This window comes from Suillus bovinus, assembly GCF_016758785.1.
Source record: "Suillus bovinus strain UH-Sbo-P2 chromosome Unknown EDB93scaffold_39, whole genome shotgun sequence".
Classification (NCBI taxonomy): domain Eukaryota; kingdom Fungi; phylum Basidiomycota; class Agaricomycetes; order Boletales; family Suillaceae; genus Suillus; species Suillus bovinus.
In genome coordinates, this window is record NW_024542095.1 from 291,540 (window position 1) to 316,451 (window position 24,912).

General features: G+C 47.1%; 10 protein-coding genes across 10 annotated transcripts; 4 read left to right on the forward strand and 6 right to left on the reverse strand.

Moving 5' to 3' along the window:
• The first annotated feature begins 1,627 nt into the window (after positions 1-1,627).
• EDB93DRAFT_550035 (uncharacterized protein) lies at positions 1,628-3,705 on the forward strand. Its single transcript, XM_041456690.1, has 5 exons — positions 1,628-1,921; positions 1,978-2,068; positions 2,151-2,272; positions 2,324-2,955; positions 3,013-3,705. Exons 2-5 carry the CDS (start codon positions 2,039-2,041, stop codon positions 3,666-3,668), a joined length of 1,440 nt encoding a protein of 479 aa, XP_041306393.1. The 5' UTR covers positions 1,628-1,921; positions 1,978-2,038; the 3' UTR covers positions 3,669-3,705.
• Positions 3,706-3,742: 37 nt separating this feature from the next.
• Positions 3,743-4,870, reverse strand: EDB93DRAFT_1087739 (uncharacterized protein; the record flags this gene model as incomplete). The annotated part of the gene is made up of 4 exons (XM_041446071.1): positions 3,743-4,159; positions 4,208-4,301; positions 4,357-4,737; positions 4,788-4,870. The coding sequence occupies 4 exons, from the start codon at positions 4,868-4,870 to the stop codon at positions 3,743-3,745; spliced, it is 975 nt and encodes a 324-aa protein (XP_041306394.1).
• Positions 4,871-4,997: 127 nt separating this feature from the next.
• On the forward strand, positions 4,998-6,077 carry EDB93DRAFT_1087819 (urease accessory protein UreG; the record flags this gene model as incomplete). Its single annotated transcript, XM_041446081.1, is given in 6 exon segments — positions 4,998-5,124; positions 5,182-5,296; positions 5,314-5,384; positions 5,438-5,709; positions 5,759-5,827; positions 5,880-6,077. 6 exon segments carry the CDS (start codon positions 4,998-5,000, stop codon positions 6,075-6,077), a joined length of 852 nt encoding a protein of 283 aa, XP_041306395.1.
• A 118-nt stretch (positions 6,078-6,195) lies between these two features.
• Positions 6,196-8,025, forward strand: EDB93DRAFT_549903 (uncharacterized protein). Its single transcript, XM_041456689.1, has 8 exons — positions 6,196-6,624; positions 6,678-6,793; positions 6,855-7,033; positions 7,081-7,226; positions 7,278-7,401; positions 7,463-7,548; positions 7,600-7,662; positions 7,713-8,025. The coding sequence occupies exons 1-8, from the start codon at positions 6,543-6,545 to the stop codon at positions 7,790-7,792; spliced, it is 876 nt and encodes a 291-aa protein (XP_041306396.1). The 5' UTR covers positions 6,196-6,542; the 3' UTR covers positions 7,793-8,025.
• Positions 7,866-10,145, reverse strand: EDB93DRAFT_1329355 (histidine phosphatase superfamily; the record flags this gene model as incomplete). Its single annotated transcript, XM_041455138.1, has 11 exons — positions 9,692-10,145; positions 9,385-9,639; positions 9,322-9,331; positions 9,216-9,271; positions 9,037-9,165; positions 8,978-8,983; positions 8,782-8,929; positions 8,565-8,729; positions 8,344-8,513; positions 8,073-8,289; positions 7,866-7,981 (listed from the first exon to the last, which is right to left on the reverse strand). Exons 1-11 carry the CDS (start codon positions 9,818-9,820, stop codon positions 7,866-7,868), a joined length of 1,401 nt encoding a protein of 466 aa, XP_041306397.1. The 5' UTR covers positions 9,821-10,145.
• A 2,736-nt stretch (positions 10,146-12,881) lies between these two features.
• On the reverse strand, positions 12,882-14,988 carry EDB93DRAFT_1087803 (HCO3 transporter family-domain-containing protein; the record flags this gene model as incomplete). Its single annotated transcript, XM_041446078.1, has 8 exons — positions 12,882-12,920; positions 12,977-13,098; positions 13,149-13,336; positions 13,381-13,808; positions 13,861-14,318; positions 14,376-14,510; positions 14,586-14,731; positions 14,783-14,988. 8 exons carry the CDS (start codon positions 14,986-14,988, stop codon positions 12,882-12,884), a joined length of 1,722 nt encoding a protein of 573 aa, XP_041306398.1.
• A 1,999-nt stretch (positions 14,989-16,987) lies between these two features.
• EDB93DRAFT_1154342 (Alpha/Beta hydrolase protein) lies at positions 16,988-18,530 on the forward strand. Its single transcript, XM_041449822.1, has 5 exons — positions 16,988-17,160; positions 17,219-17,292; positions 17,357-17,923; positions 17,983-18,035; positions 18,090-18,530. Exons 1-5 carry the CDS (start codon positions 17,042-17,044, stop codon positions 18,462-18,464), a joined length of 1,188 nt encoding a protein of 395 aa, XP_041306399.1. The 5' UTR covers positions 16,988-17,041; the 3' UTR covers positions 18,465-18,530.
• Positions 18,531-18,620: 90 nt separating this feature from the next.
• Positions 18,621-19,155, reverse strand: EDB93DRAFT_1251788 (uncharacterized protein; the record flags this gene model as incomplete). Its single annotated transcript, XM_041453203.1, has 3 exons — positions 18,621-18,677; positions 18,726-18,866; positions 18,913-19,155. 3 exons carry the CDS (start codon positions 19,153-19,155, stop codon positions 18,621-18,623), a joined length of 441 nt encoding a protein of 146 aa, XP_041306400.1.
• A 1,326-nt stretch (positions 19,156-20,481) lies between these two features.
• Positions 20,482-21,357, reverse strand: EDB93DRAFT_1228555 (uncharacterized protein; the record flags this gene model as incomplete). The annotated part of the gene is made up of 4 exons (XM_041451254.1): positions 21,221-21,357; positions 20,859-21,168; positions 20,691-20,796; positions 20,482-20,668 (listed from the first exon to the last, which is right to left on the reverse strand). Exons 2-4 carry the CDS (start codon positions 21,115-21,117, stop codon positions 20,482-20,484), a joined length of 552 nt encoding a protein of 183 aa, XP_041306401.1. The 5' UTR covers positions 21,118-21,168; positions 21,221-21,357.
• A 1,001-nt stretch (positions 21,358-22,358) lies between these two features.
• EDB93DRAFT_550535 (uncharacterized protein) lies at positions 22,359-24,578 on the reverse strand. Its single transcript, XM_041456693.1, has 4 exons — positions 24,193-24,578; positions 23,836-24,123; positions 22,455-23,781; positions 22,359-22,408 (listed from the first exon to the last, which is right to left on the reverse strand). The coding sequence occupies exons 2-4, from the start codon at positions 24,106-24,108 to the stop codon at positions 22,404-22,406; spliced, it is 1,605 nt and encodes a 534-aa protein (XP_041306402.1). The 5' UTR covers positions 24,109-24,123; positions 24,193-24,578; the 3' UTR covers positions 22,359-22,403.
• Between the last annotated feature and the right edge of the window lie 334 nt (positions 24,579-24,912).

The following is a 24,912-nucleotide window of genomic DNA, read 5'->3' on the forward strand; positions in this document are numbered from 1 at the left end:
TAGAATCCCTGGACTCCCCACTCCTGTCGAGAAAGGCTTTCGCCGTTGATATTTGGTCATCCTTGGTCGCGACTCTCATTGTCTAGGTTCCAGGGGCATGCAATCCGAGTGTCTCGCGAACAACCCAGTCGAAGTACTTTAGTTTCCCACCATTATCATCAAGACCCGGTGAATTGATAAGAGTTATTCAAAGAGCATTACGAAGCGCTCTCTATCTGTCTGGAAATTTGGCCCAGAGTGTACAGACGCCATATCAGTGCAAAGGTCCTTTTTCATAGCCTGCAATCAGAAAAGTCAAAATCTGACAGAAAATTTTGCCTGTGCTCATGTGCTGAGAATCAAAGGTTTCAAGATTGGAGGCCACTGGATTGACGGTAAATTGCTGAAACATACCAAGAAAGGTCAGAAGGTCCCTTTGTCTTGGAACATTCCTTTTTGCAATAGTGCCCCGAAGGCGATTCTCGATAAGCTGTAGTGCGATCCAATCGAGATGCGTATTATCATGCGCCATAATTTTACCATGACGCCGCTGATTAACAATTCCGCCACAGGGCAAGATTTGTTAGCAGCAGAAGAGATAACCCTCTCACAAATAGTCTTAGCAGGGGTATCCAAGTCTCCAATATTGGCCTAAGCGCCAGCTGCCGTGCAGTAGTGAAGTAAACATTGGCTAATTTGTCGTTTGCCCCTGCTAAGGCGTCGAACTGCCATGGCACCCGAACCCTGTATGGCGATGTTCAATACTTCATGAATATGACAAACAAGGAAGCTACCAGCAAGCCCAATGACATCCACGTTAGAGGCAAATTGCGAAGAGGCCTGGATCCAAATATCTCGCAGCTACAAAGATGTAGTTAAATTGTTCCGGCAGCGGGCCATGACCTTGCCTGATCCGCTTTGTCCGAAAACACTGGATGAGGAGTTTTAATATACGTAGCCGTGAATGCCGGAGCCTAAAGTACGGAACCAGTGTGAACATAATCAGTAAAGTTTTTCCGGTGCACGGAGTAGGTATGTTCCGCATATACAGGCAACGTGCAGGTACACCCCTGGGCGGACCATAACCATGCTGCAGCCCACACTGACGTAGTATTTGCGTAGTAATGTATCGGACAATGACCAGTATTCTCCGCTGCAATTTCAGTCCTGTAAGTGTAAGTGACTACAATTTTACTAAGCATGGTGAACTAGCCTGATCACCCTGCACTCCGAATTGGCTAGCACTGATACTGGCCAAGTTGTCGTAAACGGAGTTGGGTTCGTCGACTTATCCAGTATGTGATCCATAATAGACAGGTCGGTCTCGACCAGCCGAGATCTCCAACGACACCTAGTATGTGCATATGGCAAGTCGTACCATTCCGCGCTTCCCAGTCAGCAAGGAGATCGTGGTTTCCTTGATGGTAAGCAAGATTTCCAAGAAGTAGCGAAGGAGCAGGGTAGGCCGCAAAGCTTGTGCAAGGAGGTATTGCCTGATGAGCAAGTACCTGTAATATGTCCTCCAATACTTGGAAAGGAGGGACCCAAGATACTGAATTTAATTACTAATACATGCTGAGAGGCCTCCGCGGGGCTTGAAGCTTATATGTTCACATTTAGAAAGCGTTTCTCACAATATTCCACAATCCCGATTAAGCTTATGCTGCGGTTCTTGTTCGCTAATCCGATGTCGAAACTCGAACCGATATATCAGCAGCTGTGTTCTCCCCTAGCTTCCGAGCTTCTCTCGATCCATCCGAACGACCTGGCAGCTTCTGGCTTTCAATTTCCTGAAAGTTGGAAGGGTTGGTGGAACTGGGCCACATCAATATGTGATGAACAAACACCGTACTTCCCAAGGTGGATGTCGATTCTCAATTACTATTCTGCGATGTCCGATGACCAGCGGACGAGGAACCAAGCTCCAAGTAATAAATCTTCAGTGAGCATGCTTTATGATGATTGGCGCGTGCAGATACCATCCTCATCTTACGATAGATCTCGCCAGATTTGAAAGTGCTCATGGATGACATTTTCCGCGTCCAGCTGAGTAGAGATCATGTTGCCATCGGGGACACCTCCGAGTCGGGTTAGTCGCACTTCAGAGGCTTATCAGGCGCCTTGAATAGCTTTCTCACTTGTTGGCTCATCGTAATACTTTCTATATCCAGGGGATGCTCACAGATCGTACGGCATGTCACCAAAGAAAGTGCATGAGGTCTCCAGGATGTCGCAATATATCGAACGACTTTTATGCTCAAGTTCTGCAGATATACTACATCATGTTGTCGATGTGGGTTCAGGACAAGTTAGTATTTTTGTACATCTTTTTCACCTAAAGAAGTCACAGGAATGCTTTGTCCAATAATCAATGGTTTTCTTTTCAGGGTTATTTGTCTCGTGCACTCCAGAATTTAGGTTTACATGTTCTGGCCCTCGATTCCAATGAAATCCAGACCTCTGGGGCTGAACGCTGGAAAGCAAAAGAAGCGGCGAGAAGGCAGAAGCAGCTCAAAAGGGGAAAGGGCGTCCAGGCCTTGCCCCACTCACACCATCACTACAACGATCCCCTTTTCCAATCAAACGTGGCAACCTCTGTGCCTTCAGCTTCCACGGCCAGCAAAATCATAATGCACAGCCATACAGGTTCTCTTACCCACCAGACCATCTGCATCGACCCCCATACACTTGAATCATCAATTCATGATTGGCTTTCCTCCGGCGAAGACGACCAAATCGCTGGTTGTATCAATATGATCGGAGATTTACCTGTCGATGGGACTGAGCGACGCACAGCTGAAGAGAAGCTGATCCCTGTGATGATGGTTGCCCTTCACGCCTGTGGATCCCTCACGCCTGATGTTCTTCGTACATTCTTGTCTAATTACCGTAGACCCTCAGCCCCCGGTGTTCGCATTTGGACCGCGCAGGCACTTATCGTAGTAGGATGTTGTTACAACTTGATGGCGCCTGAGGGTGAGCATCGGTTTTTATGGCTGGTTTAGGCGAGGTTTGCTACAACTGCACCGATAGATTTTCCGTTGTCACGGTCGCTGCGTGAGCGAACCCCAGTAGCAACACTTCCCCTTGCCTCTCGCCACCTGGCTACGCAAATACCATCTCAATGGTTCCGCAATGAAACATCAACCCGGGAAACATCCCTGGCAATACGCAAGGTCGTTTTTCGAGCCCTCCTTCAGCCTGTCCTTGAAATAATTGGTGCACGAGAAGCCTCCGCGATTCATACTGTAACCTCTCCCTCATGTAATGTCGAAGAACTACGCGGCGCAGGTCAGACACCGGAAAATAGGCGGTTGGGGAAGCTCCCTGATGCTGCATACAAGGACTGGGACACATTCCTGGATCGTGCAACTTCGAAGACTGGTGTCCGACTCGATCAAATCGCAGCACAGCTTCCCGTTTATATTCATGACAAGCATAGACGACTGCAGTTGGAAAGTGCTTTGTCAGTACTGCACGTGTTAAGGTGCATCATGGGACCTCTGATAGAATCCCTCATCCTCCTTGATAGGCATGAATGGATTAGGGAAGAGTTGAGTCAAAGTAGTGAAACACAGGATTCAAGCGCAATGGACGTTCGACTGGTAAACCTGTTTGACCAGGCAACAGGAAGTGGAAGGAACGTAGCTATTGTTATCAAGCCTTGTGAATGGCCTAATATGATTTAATACTGCTCAAGCCAGTCAGAGAACACCTTCACACTTTTCGATACATCACAGTTGAACGTATGTTATGGATCGACTCAATTGACGTGAGAGCCTTGAAATGGCCATGAAAAGGTGTCCTTTCCAATCTTCGCTACAATGGTATCCGCATCGAACCCTCCGATGTGGGCGGATGATACTCTAGCACCGAATCGCTGGTTTAGCGTCGGGATTAGCTGAGATGGAAAGTGCGGAACACGCGGAAAACACTTGGCCTGGAGTTGTTTATTAGATTTCCCGATGTCCCCGGTCAAGTTGTTGTCCGATGTGTCTTCCACTGCTGTGACCCCTTCATAAGTGTGAGGATGTCTTTTAGTGTCGACATCTCCGTTCATTGATGTGTCAGGGTCTAGAAGAGCCCATGCGATTGAAACATGGAACCGTGGTTGGCTATAAAAATCTCGTTGACGCAGGAACTGAAGTGTCGGCGACAGTGCAGATAGCAAATCCCTCAACTATGATAAGTCAGTTTGGAATCAGGTCGATATAACACCGGGACGAACTTCATTATGACCAGCTCCTACCTCGAGGGCAAGGAACGTCCTCGTTCGCTCATCATTTGTAAATTCCGAAAACGTTGCAAATGAAGCCTGAAAACTTCGTAAAACGGTAAGAGACCACATGTATGCAATGGATTACACATGTGGCGTACGGGGTTCGGCGTGAAGCAATCAGCTTTATGGCTTGTTTGAATTCTTCTCTTTGGTGGGCGCGAAGAAATATTGGTCGAGTCAATGAAAAGTGCAGCTCCCGCACCCTGCGAGAGCTATTGACTACCGATCCACTACTATTCCTACTACATGAGATAGTTTCTCCTATGGCATGAACGGCCGGGACCATTTCCTTGGTGACATTGAGTACTTCATCGAGCAACGAGTACAATGCAGTTCCAGGATGCACGACGAGGGGAATATAAACATATGTGGCATATTGGCCCTCTATGTGTGGAGTTATACGAACCCGGCCTTGATGAAGAGCAGGGTCATCGACGGGTACTGGTACGATGAAGGATGATGCAAGAGACGGCAATTTCCTGTGCGTAGATTGAGCGGCATGCAGCAGAGAGATCATGAAACGGTCAACTTCTTCTTTCCCTCTGGAGCATCGGCTGAAGCTTCGTCTTCGGAGCCAGAGTAAGCTACCAAGGCCCGTGATGCGCGCTTCATGTGGCACGTTATGCAGAACCACCTTCAGTGCGATATACATACTATAGCACCCGCCGCCGGCAGACTCCGTTACTACTTATCATTTGATCGAGTGCATTGGCAAGCGCTAACCATCACTAGTTCAATTATGAGTGTTCAATTCATCAACAACCTAAGCCAGTCAAGTCAAGCTCACTCGCACGAGCCTGGTGGTGTGCCTCACACTCACGATCATGGCGACCACGGACATACACACGAGCACCTGGAGCACCCAGGTCGGTTTCGTTATCGAGCGCATAATCAATACTGGTAATCCCGTCACTTTCTTGCAGGTAAATTTTCGGAACGGGACCTTCCCGACTATTCTCTGCGAAACTTCCAAGAAAGAGGCTTTACCATCGGAATTGGCGGGCAAGTCGACAAGCATACAATACCTATGCACTCACAGTGATCACCTCATACAGGCCTGTTGGTTCCGGCAAAACAGCCTTGACCCTTGCGTTGTGCAAGAAGCTTCGTAGTAAATATAACATTGGTGAGAAAATATAATATGATTTTCTGCATTCTGTGAAACTTCAATATGCTTAGCTACTGTGACCAACGACATCTTCACTCGCGAAGACCAAGAATTCCTTATAAAGAATAAGGCACTCCCGACGCCTCGTATTCTAGCCATCGAGACCGGTGGATGTCCTCATGCGGCAATCCGTGAGGATATCAGTGCGAACATGGGTGCTTTGGAGACACTTCAAGCAAAGTTTGGCTGCCAACTCCTTTTTGTGGAAAGTGGAGGGGATAACTTAGCTGCCAATTATTCCCGAGAATTAGCTGACTACATTATATATGTCATAGATGTGGCGGTATGTCTGTCAGACTCTCAATGAAGTTTCGTCTCACATGCATTTCTAGGGAGGAGACAAGATTCCCCGTAAAGGTGGACCAGGAATCTCGCAGTCTGACCTTTTGGTAATCAATAAGGTTAGTCAAAAATATATTTAAACATCATACCTCCTCATTCCAGAGGTTCAAGATCGACATCGCGCAATATGTTGGTGCATCTCTTGATGTGATGAGACGTGATTCAAAACTCATGCGTGGAGACGGCCCAACCATTTTCACGAGCATAAAAAACGACCAAGGCGTTGACGACATCGTGGAACTGATATTAGGTGCTTGGCGAACAGCCGGCGAACCCGGCACACAAGGTGCAGTGGGTGACGATGAGTGAGGGTAATAAAAGAACGTTTGAAGGAATTCCAATATGATAGGTGAGGAGGTGCTATAAAGAACTGTAAACGGCGATCGCGGTGTTTGTAAGTACGACACCGTTAAATTTCTTTTGAAGTGCCGGGTGGTCTACTATACATATTGAGGACAAGCTATGTTACCTGACCCTCCTGGAATATACATGCTACTAGTATTACTCATCCCTGGCTGCATAGAGTTGCAGTTTGTCCATGTCGTATCACAAACGACTACTTTACCGGCCTTCTGCAGCCTCGCTCCTGCAATTGAGGCTCAACAACTTTTTATTTATTTATTTTGGGACCAATCTTCGAACGTTCATGCATCATGTCGCTGACGTAAAAATTCCACTTCGATGCCGTAATCACTGTGTGTGGAGGACTTATACAATTGAACTTGTGTCGCCGCTTCAGCGTACAGCACCAAGCCTCCATTCATTAGAACTACAATGGACGCTCAGCCAAATAACCATCCGTACACGATTGTGCGTATCAAGCGCAAGCGCACGGATGAACCACTCGACGCACTTGGTGTGTTGCTCGTGTCACCCGTTCGCGAAGTCAGGTTCTTATCGTGACATTAGTCGTCGAGTCCCGGGTTCGCAAAAAGAGGTCGAAAGGTGGTCGCGATGTTTTTCAGTTTATTCAAACTGTCGAAGAGACCGTCTGGGCGAATAAGCAACTGCAGGAGACGTTACAGGTGAGTTACCTCTATAACGCTCGTCGGGTTCGCGTTCCATAAGAGTTCCATCACCGTGCAGAACCAAATCTCGAAATTGTCGCAAAATAACGATGAACATAACGTGCAACCCTTGGCACCTGCGGATGTCACGAATCTATCTGGGGCCCAACGCCATCGTCAATTAGCTGATGAAGGAAGACGCTACACAGTCGTTCCTACACGCGAATCTGCTGAAAACACCAAGTTTGCTACCACTCCGTGAGTCTTCTCATGATGTTTCCAGATACTTGTCTAACTTGGGGTAGTCCAAAGGTCATATCCGCGAAAGATGCTCAGTCGCAAAGTGACTTTAGGATGTATGATGCCGTTCCAGCTGATGCGATGCCTGCGTCTCCCGTCTTTGACTCCGACATGGAAAATTTCTTACCCATGCTACAAAATTACTTGCGCAGTAAGTATTCCTTCTCTTGATGTCTTGCATGCCCATGCTCGTGCTTTCCAGTGAACGATGAGCCTTCGCAAGTTCTCTCAGCTGCTCCCCCGGTGGAGGATTATGTCTGGGATGTGTTCTACAGGCGCCCATGCACCCTCAGCGAATGGAATTCAGTTGCTAATATCGGAACTCTGTAAGTTGCCTGGCTTGATGCGCGATGCAAATCATTGATTGGAATGTTGTCGCGCTTGTAGTGAAGGCCTTCCTCCCTCACTGGATGATCCTTACTCTAGTGACTCAGATTCCGAGGAGGAAGATAATGCTGATGAAGACTCGAATGGTATGTCTGTAGTTTGGCATTAAATCTTTCATCTGACGCGACATTTCCCAGCCGAGGAGTATTATAAGAATGACTATCCAGATGAGGATGACTCAGATGATAGCGAGGGAAGTGGTACGTTTTTCGTAGCCTCATTCAAAAGTTAGTCTGAGATCTGCCTATAGATATATTTCATGAAAGCTCTGAAGCGGAAGACGATCTTCGATACGACAATCCGAGTGATGAAGACAGCTATTGGAGGTAAGAGATTTGGTCATAGAATTTGCATTTGTGGCATAAGGATGGACACAACACACATTGTACTACGATTTGCATAATTATACAACACCTTTACGACCTATAGCTGCATTGTTTCTTGGCTTCTTCTTACATTCCTCAGCGTCTTCATCTTCGCATGCCCGAATCACATACTTGAGGTGTCTTTGAGTATGAACTGACATTTACATTAAAATTCAATCGGAGCAAACGAGCAAAGAGATCACATACTGCGCTAGGATACCTTGTCCGCCGCCTCCCAAACCTACCAATCGTCATCAATCCGAGGAAAGCCAGGGTGATACCCATCAATATAACAACTGCAAGAGTTAAACCCGCGCCAAGGACGCCGGCTCCAGCTGAACTGATTTTGGGTCGAGCAGCTGCTTCTCCTTGAGCTGTCGCAAGAGCAAGAGCAGAGCAAGGCATGTCTTGAGTGTTGGCACAAACACTGCACCAATTTGCGGTGGTGTTCACCGCGACAGGCTGGCAGAGATGTAATCAATTGAAGGCAAGTTTAGAGCAGTCACCTCGACTCACAGCCATAGCATCAATGAAAGCAGATAACGGGACATCTCCTGTGATGTTGAGGAAGTCGTATGTCACGAAGGTTGCATCACTGGTTCCGTTCTTAAAGTTGAAACGGATGACAGGTTCACCACCCCCGGAAGGTTGACGCAGCTCCAAGGCAACGGCGGAAGCGTAGTTGACTGGCTGCGTGTCAGTCAAGCTCACGACGAACATAAAACTGGTATACTGACCAATGCCTGCAAGACTCGGGTTTGCACTAGCAACGCCTGTCATATTAAAGAGGGAGATGAAAGGTTTGTATGAAATGGCGGTAATCGATAACGGCACAGGATTTGTAGATTTCATGATGTTTGCAAATCCACTGAGAATCGATGGCAGAATAGCCGTACCGGCAACTAGGGACGAACGTCACAAATTAGCGTTTCTTTTCTTCAAAACTAGACGTACTGTTCCCGATGCCTCCAATGGACCGATCGCTAAAGACGTTGTACTCATGCCAATTAGCCAAAGCTTGTACTTGCGCCATGTATGTGGGTGGGAGAGCCTCGGCAAAGGTGGCATTATGGATATTATTCACATTCATAAAGTCGAAGATCTGCTGGCAAGTTCAGCCTGTTGCTGCATCAAGAGCAGGTAAGCATACATTCCACTACAACAATTGGGGTCAGAACACGGATGAAACGTAACTATCCGGCAACATACCATATTCTCCAGTTGTACTGATCTTCCATTCAGATAAGGAGGCAAAGAGTCCAAGAAAGGTGCGCTTTGTGCAGCCATCTCTTGAAAGACGGATGATTGGTAAAAGTCTGTCGTATGCGTGTCGAATGTCTGAAAGATATCGTCGTTATGAGAAAATTTAGAGGAATTTTTCGACAAACATTGCAATTAGTGAAACCTTCCAATTGTGTACTCAAATTAGGATCAACAGCGTCGACTACCCTGTGTGAGCACTGGACGCTTGCTGAGGTGTCTACATGAACTCACTAGGCACATACTTTGTGACATGCTGGTCAGGGGACGCGAGCTCGTATCACAAGCAGCACATACCTGATACCCTCCGAGGGGAGCTGTGATCGTTGTCCCATTGGCAAGAGTGACATTGTTTGAGAGTGTGGCAGGCCAAAGTCCCTGCGTTAATGACACACAAGAATCATATATGACTCCACCTTCGTCTCCAGCGTCTGCTTGAATGAACACCTGGGCCGGGTTGAATAGCCCTGTGCTCATACCAGGGAGGTACGAAGGTGATGACTGATTCAAGTATAATGAACGTAGGTAACTACCGAGCATGAACTCTTCTTGCTACAAGAGGTCGATGAGATACGATACAAATAGCCCAATGTTACTGACGCACATTGCCCAGGGGAGTGATCACCGTACCAGTTGCGGTATAGGTATCAGGGTTTTGATAAAGTCCTTGTCGATCACCGTGACGAACGAGTAACACGACGCCCAAAATTTGATTGTCAGTATCTTGTGACATGATGACCGTATACTGATGATTACGGCGCAGTCGGAAGACTGGGAAGGACAACTGCCAGTGGATCTGGGAAGAAGAGTACCTGTCAGGGTGCGGCAGACTCGTAATGGCACTGGTCTGCCATTTAAGCTATCGATATCATCGTGATGACAATTATAACTTCGAATTCGCATCGTATTAACATTCCGATATGACAATGATTACCATTTGCGCCTAGGTCCCAGCACGTCGCGGGTTCATGCGTCAAAATATCACAATGATTGACAATCGTGTAGTCTCGACGGCGAACCAGATACAATAAAGAGCCACCATGAATAGGTCCTAGGATAACTTGCAACATGCAACAGTTAAGAATTGATGAGTTTTTCTTCTTCGGAGTGCGTAGTGGGCGTTGAACTTACTACTTCTGCAACCCATAAGGAGTTTTGTCGGTTTCCCCCTTAGATCCTCTAACCAGCTGGTCACTCATGTGGCCTGATTATTAGTGGAGATACATCATGACTCAAAATCAAACTTGCACGTCGGAAACGCCCGGACGAGGACCCCGACATTTGTGTGTCATATCTGACGATGTCCGGATTTCTGCTATATTCATTATTCACAGCTTGCATGTATCGACATCCATGAAGATTATAGCAAACGCCAACTTCAAGGAAGTGGCACACGTTTCTCTTCAGTGTCCTTGTTCGGACATTTGCGACGCACGAGTGCGGCAGGACGCATGCTGTCCACAAAACAGAAATAACACGTACTTTGGACTACATCCAAGTTAGCAGAGGCTGATTTTCGACACAGTAAAAGTTTTTCCAAATTTATGAATTAGATCCCCTCAACCACGGCGGCCCTGCTCGATAATTCCTTCGCTTCCTCCGGCTTGATGAAGACGTTATCGCGAGAGCACCATGTTTCGTGTTTCCAACCTCACTTGGCGTGCCGTTTTCTTGGATCAGGAACATCCCTGATGCCATATGCTTGCCATGTACCCTATTAGTGCCTGATTACTTTTGAACAGTATCAGGTACGCTCACCTAGCCAGACCACTATACTCCTTCGAGGTAGGGACTATGGGAACCTTCTGCAACGATAGCCAATTGCCAATATTCGTGAGTTATGACTCATCCCAAGCATTACGAATATCTATCTTAACAATTTTCGGTAGTGAACCGTACAAGCTTGTCTTCGATCTTCCTATTCACTAACTGTACTAAAATTTAGATTTGATCAAGCAAGTAGTTACAAGGTGGGTCTCACCGTAATTAAGCAGCGCCTCCACAACAAAATCAGCGGCAAGAAGATAGTCATCTCACGATTCTCATTATGCAAACAACAACTTAGGTTTCAATGATAGAGCGGCGCCAGATCCTACACGGTGGATGTACTAGTAACAGAGCCACCGTGGTCTTCAAACTCGTCACGATCGCCCCCAAGTGTCGGGCGGCGGCCAATCATTAACCTCAGTGATAGAGGAAAGCGACTGCCCCTCAGTCCTCTGACGCCTTTTCCTAACCCTTTGTGTCTGCATCGATTCTATGCGAGATAATACACTAATTGGTTAATCAGACCTTCATAGACAGTCATTCTTGATCTACTAATATTCGTGCACCGAATTTATCTGCAGGTTGTTCGTATTCGCATTGACGACGCTGCTGGCGGCGGCTTGGTGATCATGGTAAGATATTCAAACTGTACAACGCAATGATTAGCTGATCCTGATGCTTCAAGATCTGCATTCCCGAACTAAAGTGGTCTAAACGATTGTCCCACTTTTCACTTAAGGAGGGTGTTCAGAGTTGTTCTCGCGCTTTGGTGGAATTTGATAAGTCACCCGTATCATATCTTCATACTTGTACCTGGAAATCACGTCTCGACAGTAAGACCCATGACATGAAGTACCTAGTCTATAAGTATAGCCACGGTGGTGACTGGTCCGATGACTTCGAGTCGCATGTTTCAAGAAGGACCGTGGTATTTCAGAACAACATGATATCCAAAGCAATTGTGCATAGCAACCGAACCAATCTGCTGACCGGGTATGTTTAGCATGGATCGAGAACGGAACAATTTGCAAACACACCAGCATGAAAGCACTCTAGCCTGAGAGCACCTTCGTCAGTCTGCTTATCATCATAAACTCAGATCTGAAGAGCGATGAAACCTCGACTCTCTCCTTTGAGGCAGATTCGGAGACGTATTGAGTACAGTACAGTAATTAGTCTGGCCATGGCACAAACTCACAGCTTTAAGAATACAAGCGGTGACTTTCAGTCGTTGCTTTTTATTGGCACACTCATGTCATTCCACTACAAAAGCAGACATTTGTACACTATATTTGTACCATATCTCTCCTCATTACTCCTGAGAATAAGCGCACATACGGGACTTAATTCAGTAAGTTTAGTTTGATCATGAGCAAAAAGATCAGTTTTGAGATCCAGAACTACGAGAAAGCGTGGAACCTTGACAGTCATTGAAATAGCTGTATAATTAAGCTAATTGCGTGCGATTCACCGTCAAACTCGAGCATTGACGATGAAAAGAAAACGGGATGCATGGAATACAGTCACGGTGGTTTTCAAGACTGTTGAGCGGTTGGACTTGGACAAATCGACAATGCCGGGCTGTTATCCGTACTCGCGCAATAATTTCTCACCAGTCCCTTTCGACCGAGAAGTTGTATCGAGAGTATGGCGCATATGCAACTTATCTTGAGATCCAGTCGATGGGGAAATTTTTGAGCGCTAAGCAGTCTGGTGTTTGTTCAGGTACGTCAATAGGTTCGATCCTCGACGGACTGACACTGTACGGCTAAGTCACATGTACAGTTGATAGTGTTGTGAAATAAAATGGAAGAACAACATGCAGATGAAATTGGAGGGAAAAAGCGCAAACGGATTGTAAACATGCGTGCAGACATGTGCCCCCGCCGGCTATTCATGCGAACGCACACTGTACGTACTGTCTACTATCTAGTGTCACAGGGCAACTTGAATGTCATCATAGTTACAATAAACGGGAACTCATTGAAATACAGTATAGCGCTTCAGCATCAAACACGAGGGAACGTTCAAGCCGTGTGGAGAGATCCACCAACAGATTCCATCGTCTGCGTTGAGCACATGCCAGTGAGCTTTCGAGCGAGCATAAGAGCGACGAACTCACAAATGGAGAAGCTGTAGGGCCATCGAGGATAGAGAGTTCCTCCTGCGTGAAGGGAAGCAGCGGAATTACGTAGGTTCGAAGAGGAACAAGAAGCAAAATTATAATCGGAAAGCCGAGAGCAGCTGCTCCAGAATTAAGCAAAATCACAATCTGTAGATGAGAAATAATTTACCAATGGACTGTGTAACCACGAATGTTGCCCCGAAGGCCACAAGTTGAATAGCCACAAACATCAATAGTCGCGATTTCCTGACTTTCTTCAGTGGGTCATTAGGTGAAGTGAGAGTCTTGTCCCGTATGAGGTAAAGGAGTTTGATGGTAATTCCGTTACCCTTGAGCGCATTCGCCCCCATGAACCAGCTACCCTATAATCAGCAGAATCAAATGACAGTGGATAACCTTACAATAGGCCAGCCAGCACGCCTCTTGGAACGAGACCCAGTATATGCAGAAACGGGCCGGTAAGTAACACAAGGCATAATGAACCCTGGGCAAGATTGGACACTCGTTGTTCAACAACGGCGATGGGGACTTCTCGCCGACTGACGGAATAGTCAAATGAATTTTCCGTTTTTATAACTGCACCATTAGAATCATTGCCAGATTCTGAGGATAGTTTGGTGATCTGCTGTTCTTCATCTATATCTTTCTGGGAAGATTTTCCCATGATGAGCAATGAAGCGGTGTGAATAGGTGCTTGAGGTATAAGTCCGTTGGGTGCAGGCACCCCGATGAGTCCCGCTATGAATGTTGTGATACCGAGAAGGAAGAAATCGTAGTGGAATCCGGGGGGCTTCCGCAAAGGAAACTGCGAACCCTGAGCTATCAGGGACTATCAAGCAATATCATTAAGATGGCGTGCAAGTAGCGGGAGCGGGACGTACCGAGACATTATGATCAAAGAAGAACAGGATCCAAAGGATTATGCCGAAGGGAAGCGCGATACCGACCCATTTCCCATCTAACTCCCAGAATTTGACAAGCCATGCTCTTCCATTGGCGGCCTGGAACGCACCACCTACTGGTAACGTAGAAGGATTAGAAGCATTAAACCGGCCCCAGTATGCCATGCTTGAGACCGCAATAAGGGAGATGGGCATTCCGTAATCTGAGAAGAAACGACGGATATGGCGATGGAATAACGTGGTCTCCGAAAGGCATTGGAACAAGAATGATGTTACCAGCATCAGAAGGGCAAGGGTAATACCCACCAAAGCCCCCTCAAAATCCCCACTAAATTGTCGAGTGATCACTTGTACTCCGTATTGGAGGTACACCCAGGAAACGTAGAAGCCAAACGTGTCGCAAGAGAACAGAGTGACATATCTCACAGCATTGCACCCTTGAGAGCCAAAATCAGCTTTCAATAGGAAGTAGTTGATGAGGGAAGGTCACCCACAATTAAAAATGGCCGTTACCCAATGGATTATTGCAGCCCAAAGGTAAACCCAGCCCACAAAATGCAGATAATTTGGTGCATTTGACTGTTTGTGGATGATGTCATATATCGTCTTGTTAAAAACTGTGATTGGTCCTAAATAGTCAACTATGAATAACCCGTCGACGACGAGGCATTGTCACATCGTGACAGACGCTGGAATTTGCATACCAGTGACCCCCGCGATTGTAAGGGGTTGCGCGCCGAATACGGAAAACACAAACGCAGCCATGAAGGAGGATATAAGGACCTCAGTGACTGTGTATTGTTGGGTCGTCTCTATTAGGTCTAGCGAAAATGCTATGCCAGGTAAGACACTATACGCCGCATTTGTCAGAGCACATCATGTGTAGAGTTCACTGACATACTTTGCAAAGAAAATGAGGGCGGTTGCGGGAACGACTCGATAATTCCATGCATCTGTCCAGTCACTCAAATACCAAGGAGCGCGAGCACGGACGTCTGATATGATGCCGGTCCCAGGTTTAGGGACGAACGAAAGAGTTCGACGAGCTGTAGGAGCATCTTGTAAAAGGGTATTCGATCCAGGTGACTCTCTTGCTTCTTTTTCCATAGGACGAACTTTAACGGGAATTTGGTTTCTGTACAAAGTCGTGGGCATCAAAGATATCAATGAGAACTGCTAGACACTGGAGAAAGCAGGGAAATTATGAATTACACGTACTCAAACACGAGTACCAAGTACATAAGTCAAAGTACTAATGGAATAAAAATTTTCAAATCAGGGTGAAGATTGCACTGTAATACGTACGTGGCACGACCAGATCTGCGATCAACTAAATGGGACGCGTAGGAAGGTCTTGGCTGCAGTCGACTCTTACCTCATCCAGTCTCCTAGCGTAGTACTTCGCCAACCCTAGCACGTATGTACGGTCATTTGCCATCGAGATCGAACAGGGATCTCAAATGTCCGTCTCACTGGATACCCTACTTCTTAATGACTTCCTTGTTGGACATCTCTGTAAAAGGAACCGCTCGCCGACCCCAGATGCGCATTTCTTCTGGATGTTCAAGAGGGATGAGTTCAGCAGCCCATGAAGTCCATTACTCGTGTCAGGGTTTTGACAAGGCATTCCGAAATCGAGTGAGCTGCGAACGGTCCAACTTTGAGGGTTTCTGGGACATTTATGACTGCCAAGTAAAGAACACCATCACGACAAGCCAAAGTAATGCAGTGCAGGATAAATCAGGCGTGAAAGCTGCAGCAGGTGGAACAGTGGCAAGATGTCTCTTCGAAGATAGTGATACTACCAATGCTATACAGCGCAATGAGATGCACTGCTTTCCTTCCATGCTAATTTTCTACACAGTGACCACGTACCTGGTTTCGTCAAGCATGGTTCGTTCTACAAGCTATTCGTAGTATCCGTCGAGGCGTAAATAGCTCCCTCTGCTGAAAATTTATCAACCCGAGCAGGCTCGGCAGCACTCTCGAGCTCTTCATCGAGTAACATCATTCGAAGCATACTGGTGTGGATAGCCGTCGTGAGAGTATCGCAATTCCCATTTGACCATTCGTACACTTGCGAGTGTAAGCTCGATAATTGCCACTGTTATTAGTCTGCGCGAAGGTGAATCAGACATTCTGTCTACTTGGAGCACGAATATGAAGAATTACTTTTTTGCACTTCCCTGCATTCTTGTTCTCGGTAGAACCACGGGGATCTCGGGGGCCAACGGATTTGTATTAGATGCGGCGTGTGTTGCGCTGCAACAGATTTACAGACGTAATCCGCCAATTGTACCAAGGCCTAGACCAGCTGCGCCTCTGTTGACCCTCCTGTGAGGATGAAGTGTATCGTAGGAATGTCTGCAGCTGTATCAAACCGATGATCCGAAGAAGTGGATGATCAATAGACCAATATCTGAAATACCAAAATCAACTCCAAGAGTTTGTTTTACGGTGTTTGCCTGTCCAGCGTGACTTCTGTGATCATAGAAGAGAGCATGAGAACTGACTTGGACCTATACATAGTCATATAGACCATGAGGGGATGAAGAAGCTTGCACAGTCTTGCACAGTCATAGAATAATAACTGCAGTCCGCGTCCACGCAACGACACGTTACGAAGTGGCCATGGTGCGGCGCCGAGTCGGGTTGTAACGGTTTGCAACGTACGCTAGGGCTCGTTGATGTCCCTGAATGTTTCCACGATTGAATATGAGGGTGCCAGTGTGCAGATTTTAGGGTGCAGACAACATCTTTTCTGCGCACCAAAGGATATTTTATTATGTAATATTGCACAAATCGCTCTGCCTGAGACTGCAACTTGTGATTAGTTGTTTCCAATGACGGAGATAATATGACTGAGCAGAAACCATTTTGAAGGTTTTGGGGCACTAATTTGGGCAGTGAGTGTCCACGGGCCCAAATGCCAGTCCCGACGGGTCAAAGTCCATCGAGAAGTGCATAAATCGAGGAGTAGATCGTCCTCCGCGAGTCGGAAGTGTTTGCACAAATGATTGAGCGAAGCAGAGACTCAACAGGATATACTATTCTGACAAGCAGGACATGAATTTGATTTATGGGCAGATGTAGTATTATTAGGTAATACACATCAACCTAACAGTCACCGCCTCACTGTATATACCAGTACTACTTCTTTATGTCCATTCAACCAGACAACGATGGTTTGTTTCCACGGCTTAGAAAGGTTTTCGCGGTCCTCGGGTTTCTCTACCTAGGGGCAGTCATTCTTCTAGCAGTGCCCTGGGTCCAGTCTCAGTAAGTCCAATCATTCATCCTTTACAATGGCGCATGTAGAACTCGAGGCGTAATTAAGCATTCTGTACATGAACGCCTTGAAGCTACCTTGGAACGCACATTTCGATGCACCGGAAAGGCATGGTCTTGCCCGTACGTTTTACTCCATCCGGTCCATTTCTTTCGAAACTCATTAGATTGATTATGGATACGTTAGCTGGGAAAACGGCGAACATCAAAATTCAGACTGTGGACAACCACACTCTCGGCGCATGGTTCATTCTCTCAGATGCCATCTATCACAACTTGCCCTTTCCCCCGCTTCCATCTGCCGCAGAGTTGCACATCTCAGAAGCCGTGGCACAGCGTCCAACTGTGCTCTTTTTCCATGGCAATGCTGCTACGCGGGCTCTAGACATGCGTGTTCGCCTATATTCTGGGTTCACCTCGCGCCTGGACGCAAATGTCCTAGCAATAGATTATCGTGGATTCGGGGATAATCCAGGTACACCTACTGAGGACGGCTTGTCACTAGATGCAAGAGCTGCGTGGGATTGGTTGATCGCGCAAGGTGCTTCACCGCAGGATGTCCTTATAGTGGGACATAGCTTGGGAACTGCAGTTGCTTCCAGTCTCTCTGTCAGCCTCTCCGAAGATGGCGTCAAGTTCAGAGGCACCGTCCTTATGTCTCCTTTCTCCTCGCTTCATACCCTGATCGATACGTATAACATTTTCGGTGTATTTCCTGTCATGTTACCCATTAATATGATACCTCGAGCGGCCGGTAAGTCTGGCAAAATCATTCCCAGACACCGACATACCCTGATTTTGTGCGTCTCAAAGGTATTTATAAGAGTTTTCTCGTCCACAAGTTTGACACTTTGTCGGTGATATCAGTACGTAAATGTCCTATTCCTAGGTTATCTAGCACCTCACCAGTTTACGTCCAGAAACTCAAGGTACCGATATTGATACTGCACGCGGAGGATGATTGGGATATCTCACATACCCATTCCGACGCTCTATTTGACGCTCTCCTGGAACCATATCTTCCTCCCATCTCTCCACCAGAAAGTCAAGAGTTGTGGTCAACACAGCAGTGGAGCGAGTACCATTCTCAATTGGTCACGCGAAGGGAAACACGAGAGTCCTTACTGACCCGTACCGTCATCCCGAATTTCGGGATAATGGATCAGTTCGATGGTTTTGGAGAACGCATCACCCTACTCAAAACTTCCACTGGTTCTCACAATATGGTTGGTACTCTTGAGGGTGTTCAAGAAGTAATACGCAATACATTCTTCACGCCTGAAAACTTGCGTTGATACTGATAGCATGTTTATATTATACGAATTGAATAGCTATAATCGATTAAAGCAATCAACTAGACTTGCTGTGTTGTAATAGATCCCGCCACACCTTCGGAGATCATACAACTAACTTGAAGTGTTACAATCTGCACACCTGAACTACGTTTCTGCTCAGCTCATTGCGCGTTCAGCATTCATTGCTAGACGTAGGTCAGGCTCTAATTCTTCCTGATTATGCATGGTCAAAACTGAGCAATTTGAGTGAATATAAGTCACACTCGCCTGTATATACGATGACCGTCTGGACAGTTGATGTGCGACTGGCTCCACCATCCCAGTAGGCAGGTCATCTCTTACAGATCGATCGCTACTTCCGTAACTCTGAGTACTCGTACGTCCGCTTTCGTCTGAGATCCTCTGCCAGACCGTTAGATGAGAGACAGAGCCATCCTAAATTGCTTACCTGCTGCGGACCCATATCTCCAGCCGCCAAATCTACGTTCCTAGATCTTTCCAGCTCCAGTGCTTCCGCACGTCGTCGAGGAGTCGAATGAGGTAACTCGGTGAGTGCGACGTCCTTTGTTGGTTTGGACAGCGGAGGAACAATTGGAGTATTTAGAAGAAGAGTGACGGTATCAGAGATTGAGGAGAGAATTGATTTTGGCATTGGTGGAATAATGGGGTACAAATCTAGGGTTGTGGTCATGAAAATCTGACGCTGCGGCTCCAAACCAAGTGTTTCATATTGTGGAGGCAGACAGAGGGAGAACTCCCGAATTGGAGTTCAGTCTGGCGCAAGGGTCGGGCTGACGGACCGGCATTATGATATGCGGCGCACCTTTGCATTCTTATTAACTTGGATATCCTCTTTGTATCTGCTAAGCCAATCGAAGAGTGTTTACAGGCAGCCTGAAAAAGTGCTCGAAAGCGACCGCTGACTTCATTTACTCTTATTGAGGCGAGGTCTCCTTCTGCAGGACGAAGAAAGTTTGAGTAGATGTTCCCACTACGAGCATGAAGTGAAATAAGTTGACGTAGAGAAACCAGCTGTAGTGTTCAACATAAGAGTGTGACTTAGTGCTATGATGGTCCACCGTGAGCTACCATGAGTCACGGTTTTCACGGTTTGACTGACGGGCCGCTGGGCACACCTCTTGATATCAACGACCTACTACTAGCAGCAATGCTGGCACTACTCAAACTTCTCGACGTTCGATACTGTCGGCTACTCATGCCATTTTCCGTGGACTGCGAGAGTTTCTGTGTGCGTTGCACGATAACACATCACCCAGCAAGTATTCTACGTCTCGACTCTCAAAGACTCGTTCATCAAAGCATATCGGACTATTATACAAAGTTCGACGAATCACTATTTTGCATGTAATCTTCTCGTAAGTGTTCTCTTGATATTTACAGTGTTTTAACGACTTATTTCGTTATAGTCCTTGTCCCCCGAATAGGCGGCCTGCGGCCACTATCGTTCGAAGGTGTTTAAACTGCACTTGAACCACGCAAAAGATTGTTGACAGTTCGGTACAAACACGCCCAACGAACTTGATGGATGGGCTCGGGGATAGTACTATAGACTGCCCGTGGAGGACTTCGATGCCTCTGACCAGGCCGCTCAGGATATCCTACCTCTCGCCTCTGGCCGATACTCTCGCTATTCCTGATGAGTTCAAGCTGCTCAGAACTACCGTCTATAGGCTTGCACACTGTTTAGGCTCTACCGTCACAGTCGGCTCTCGAGTACATTTCCAGGTGGCTGTGGTGCTATTTCCCCTCGACCTGGTAAATGCTATCACCGTGATCATGATTAATTGATGTTACATCTAGCTATTGTACTTCAGTGTTGTTTCGTCTACCGTATAGCCGTATAGCCGGCCGTATGATGGTACGGCGACCCATACTGTCACTACTGTCGAGGGTATCGAGGTATGATATACGGTACAATACGGGCAGTACCCGTATGGCTACCGTACAATTGTACTGCTGTAACCATATACGGGGTTACAGTGACCAGCCCTAGACTCTAGTTTCGAGTTTCAGCAACTAACACCCCAAAAACTATGACAACGACGGCCCCGAGAGAAAATGCTATGGTAGCAATAGAATTGCGTGCCACCGGGAAGAAACCGCGTACGAGGGCTGCCTGGGTCATGAAGTAGCGTACGAGGCCTACAACTGATGAGAATGTATTATAAAATGCAATTATAAGACTCGCCATAAACTAGGATGAACAACCCCAAAAGCACCACTATGGCGCCAAGTGGGCGAGCAAAGCGCTCTCGTTGATTGTAGATATTTGTGTTTGTGGAACTAGAAAGCGTGAACAGCTGTACAAGGGCTGTTAATTCGGCTCTACTTGTAAGCGATTGCGATGGGCATAGATATACAAGTCATTCTTACCTACTCCAGCACTCGCGCATGCGAGACTTGTGCGAATATAGGCAAGATATGTTCGCTCTGATGCAAGATGATCACGAGCAACATTACCCTTATTCTCGAGCACTAGACTCAGCGTGAAGGGAGCAGTGAACTCGTTGAAAATTTCCCGGAATGTGCGAGGTGAAGAATGACTCGGATGTTTGCCAACCGTGACTGTCTGGTTCACCTGAGAGCCGGCCGACGGAGCAGACCCAAGACTCTGGTCAACGGAGTTGAGCATAGATTCCAGAACAGACCGTTGACACAGTGGGCGTATCTGATTAAAAAAAAACTGGCGTCGAGCACTGTCGTCGGCTGCCCCATTTTATGGCAGATGGAGTTACCTTCCCTGTATTCGAATCACAGGTTCTTTTGATAAGGTAAAAAGGTGTAGATCCCGTGAGATCGCTTGCCAAACTTGAGTGGGCGCTGAGCGCGGTATATGCTGTTATGGTCGACTCAGATCATTTGCAAGTTTCACCGGCACGGACTACACGCTCTATCCCCTCGAAGTTCTTACTTCTTCTTCTACCAAGTTTGATCCGATAAGTGCACAAAAGGAAAAGTGAAACACTAAAAATAATTATATAATCCCGGTCCGGATGTGCTACACGCTGGCATCATGTCCCTCTTGCCCTAGCTAACAGCTGCAGACCCAGACGGGTACCTGAACCAGGCGCTTTGCTTGCTTGTGGAGCGCCAAGCGTTATCATAAACAGAGTTGCCAAGATCAAGTCTTGTCAATGTCAATAACACAATAATGCCAAGTCGACACAGCGAGCACCGGGCAGACTCGGAGATGTATATGGGTTTGACCTTCAGCTTAATTCAGTATCCCGCCGTGTAGGCACAAATTTCGTATAACATATTGGGCCGGAGCTTCGCATCAGCTCTAACGTACAAAAGGTTCTAGATGAACGTGATAACGATTGCTCCTATCAGACTTTGCGGCAACAAATCTATGCTCAGTCGCACTGTTCAACTTCCTGGCCCTGACCCCGTCCTCGTCCCCTGTCACCTCCGCCCTGGCCGACCGTGTTTCAACTTCTTGCTCAATATTCCCAGATCAGGATGGTCAAGACCGTTCAAGTTGTGGATGTCGGCTGAGGTAGCTCCAACCAGCGTATCCGAAGCCCGAGTCACGCGAGGTGTATTAGCCGATATCTCATTGTCAACAGGCGCTGCACGCCTGAAACACCGAAGTTTGAATATCGTAACAATATCAGTACGAACCTTCCGGTCTGCCGCGTCGATGTCTTGGTTCACCTGCGTCCAAAGATCTGTAGTCTGTTGCGCAAATTTTATGGTCAGCCAACGATAGTGTCAGAAGATATTCTAGACAGAAACCTTTGTGAATCTTCCTCCTCCGTGCAATGTCCACATTACAAGTAAAGCATTATTACAACAGTTGAGCATGCTTGCCCGATGTCTATGTTGAGTGGTTCCTTCTAATAATACACGGCAGTCGTCTTGTACAAGAATTGTTCACTTGAGTAGCATCAACCAACCAACTAGTATATCATCGTCCTACACTAGGCCACGTGAAACCACGGCTACGCGAGTGTGAAACGCACTCACCATTGTTCTGCGCCAGTTCCATTCTCTTCTGAATGATAAAACTCTCGACCTTTTTCCATCTATCTGCACCTTCAAACCATTCATTCTGATCAGAAGGGTCTTCGTAATCTATACCTATGGGATCCGCGCGATAGATGTGGGTCAAATTGGGACACATCCCAGCTAGCATGTTGCCAATGACCTCAACATCTTCGCATTCCGCATGCCCAACATCGAGGTCAGTGACTTTTTCCCTGGCAATGCCGGTATATTGGTCACTGACATGGACAGGTGAGTCGTAGGGGGGCGAGGTGTCTAGGTTGACCCCTAGGGACCGCAAATTTGGACAGCGCTCAAGGATACCCGCAAGCCCACTAAATGTCACTCCCAAAAAGGTGACTCCCCAGTCCCAGCTAGTAGCAAGGTAAAGACATTCCATTTGCGGCCAAGCGGAAATGAGGTCTAGAACTTCGTCGTCGGTGATAGTGACATGCACTGAACTGAGATCAAGATTAGTGAGCCCTGTAAATGCCCGTATCTTTTGCAAGGCAGAAATAGGCAGTTCGAAAAGGGAGTGATCGTCGAAATGGCCGGGACGATCCACCCAAACACCCAACGATTTTAGAACATTGGGTTGGAAATGCTCAGTAAGGGAGGAAAGTAGGTGGTTGAGATCGCCCGCATTCGAAGCCGCGTCGATTCGCAGATTCACGCACTTGGCAGAAATTTTCAAGGGCCCCAAAAAAGCGAGAAGTAGCTCGATCCTTGCAGCGGTTATGCTGAATTTGTCCAATGAAAACATGACGCTGAACGTCGAAGTCGGGTCCAGGTCCAGGCTGTGACCTTCTGGCACGAGCATCTTCAGCTCCCTCAGCTTCTTCAGGGACGCAAGATGCTGCAATGTCTGTGCATTCACTGCTCCCGTCTCTAATATTTCCAAATTATCCCAGCACATGACAATATCAGAAAGCATGGTGCATGCACTAGCGGGTGGCATCGAGCAAGAAAATTCTTTGATCAAGGGACAAGCTTTTCCCAGACCTGCAACGAGATCGACCATTGCTGATGGCCAAAGCTCCGAATGGATGACTAGTCGAGTAAGGGAGTTGGAAATGCAGCGCCGAAGGCAAGGGAGAAGCACGTCGCGTTGGTCATTCCAGTACAGCTCGCGGAGGAGAGAGAACGGGGAGGATGGCGAAGCAGGAGAGTTGAGAAGAGCGAGCACAGCACTATCGTGCAGCTTACGAGCTTTCCAGTCATCATATCTTTCGAAAGTGAGTGAGCGCACGCGACACGCGTACTTTTGAAAAGTAACCCAATCATCGTCGACCAAGGGTCGGAGAAGCCGCTAAATCGATATATACCATGAACTGCAGTCGAAAGAGAAGAGCACCAGACTCACCATACTAAATCCACAGATATCCAACATGGTGCGACCCCTCACGGTGAATTTTACAGCTTGAGAACGAGCGTCTTGAGGCAGCCACATGACAAGCATATCTGGCGTTTGAATATGTGCCCATAGGGCATCCAGTGCCAGCTCTCGGAAAGCTCGACACGTCAATGCCAGGTGGTACAGAGTGGTAAATGATGGTTGAACACCGCTCTCTGTGACCTGCGTCAGTTCCGCGAATATGGCTTTCAACATCTCTGGGATCAACAGACAGGCATGCATTGGTACTAATCACAACTGAACATTGGGCGGTTATCGATCAGTCTTCCAGTGAGGCAGTATCTGGTACAATGATATGTTTCTCACCGAACTCGGGCCAAAAATTACCGCGATAGAACAAGTGTCAAAAGGCAAAATGTTGACTCGTGGTCGTCCGGGGTAGTTATTGTTCGAAGTCTCGGAGATTCTGGATGGCGCAACCTAGGCAACTTGAGGATCTGCGACACGCATGCGATCGCGAGAAGCTAAGAAGTGGGAAAGTTCAGAACTCAAAGTAATCAGACGCACCAACCTGGTACGACGGCCAAGTTTGTGAATCATGTCTTTGTTGAAAATGATCGATCGAATGTTTCGGATTGTGTGATTGATCAAAATTGACTAGTCTCTCGTCAGACCTGGGGATAAAACGTTCAACATACGTTCCAACGTTCAAGCCTCAGGTCTCGGCGAGTGAATAAATTATTACTTTGGTGAATGGTCGATTTCCTCGAAAACGAGGTTTGACGTAAATTCGGTGGGCCAATCATTAAGTAATATTATGTAACATCCCAGGATGAGATTTATTTTGTTGCAAACTCCGTCTTGCGACACCCAATATTCCGAAGGAGTCGAAGTATAAATTGTCGGACTCAATCTAAATACTGGATGGATATTCGCAGACTCATCGATGAGACTGCTGCCAATCGAGAGCTGGAGGCTAGATTTGGCAATGGCCTGATAATTATGAGCCACCACTGATAGTTGTTGTCCCACCACCTGCTTGACCGCGGATGTCATGTTGGGGCCCAACTAATGAATATCAAGGTA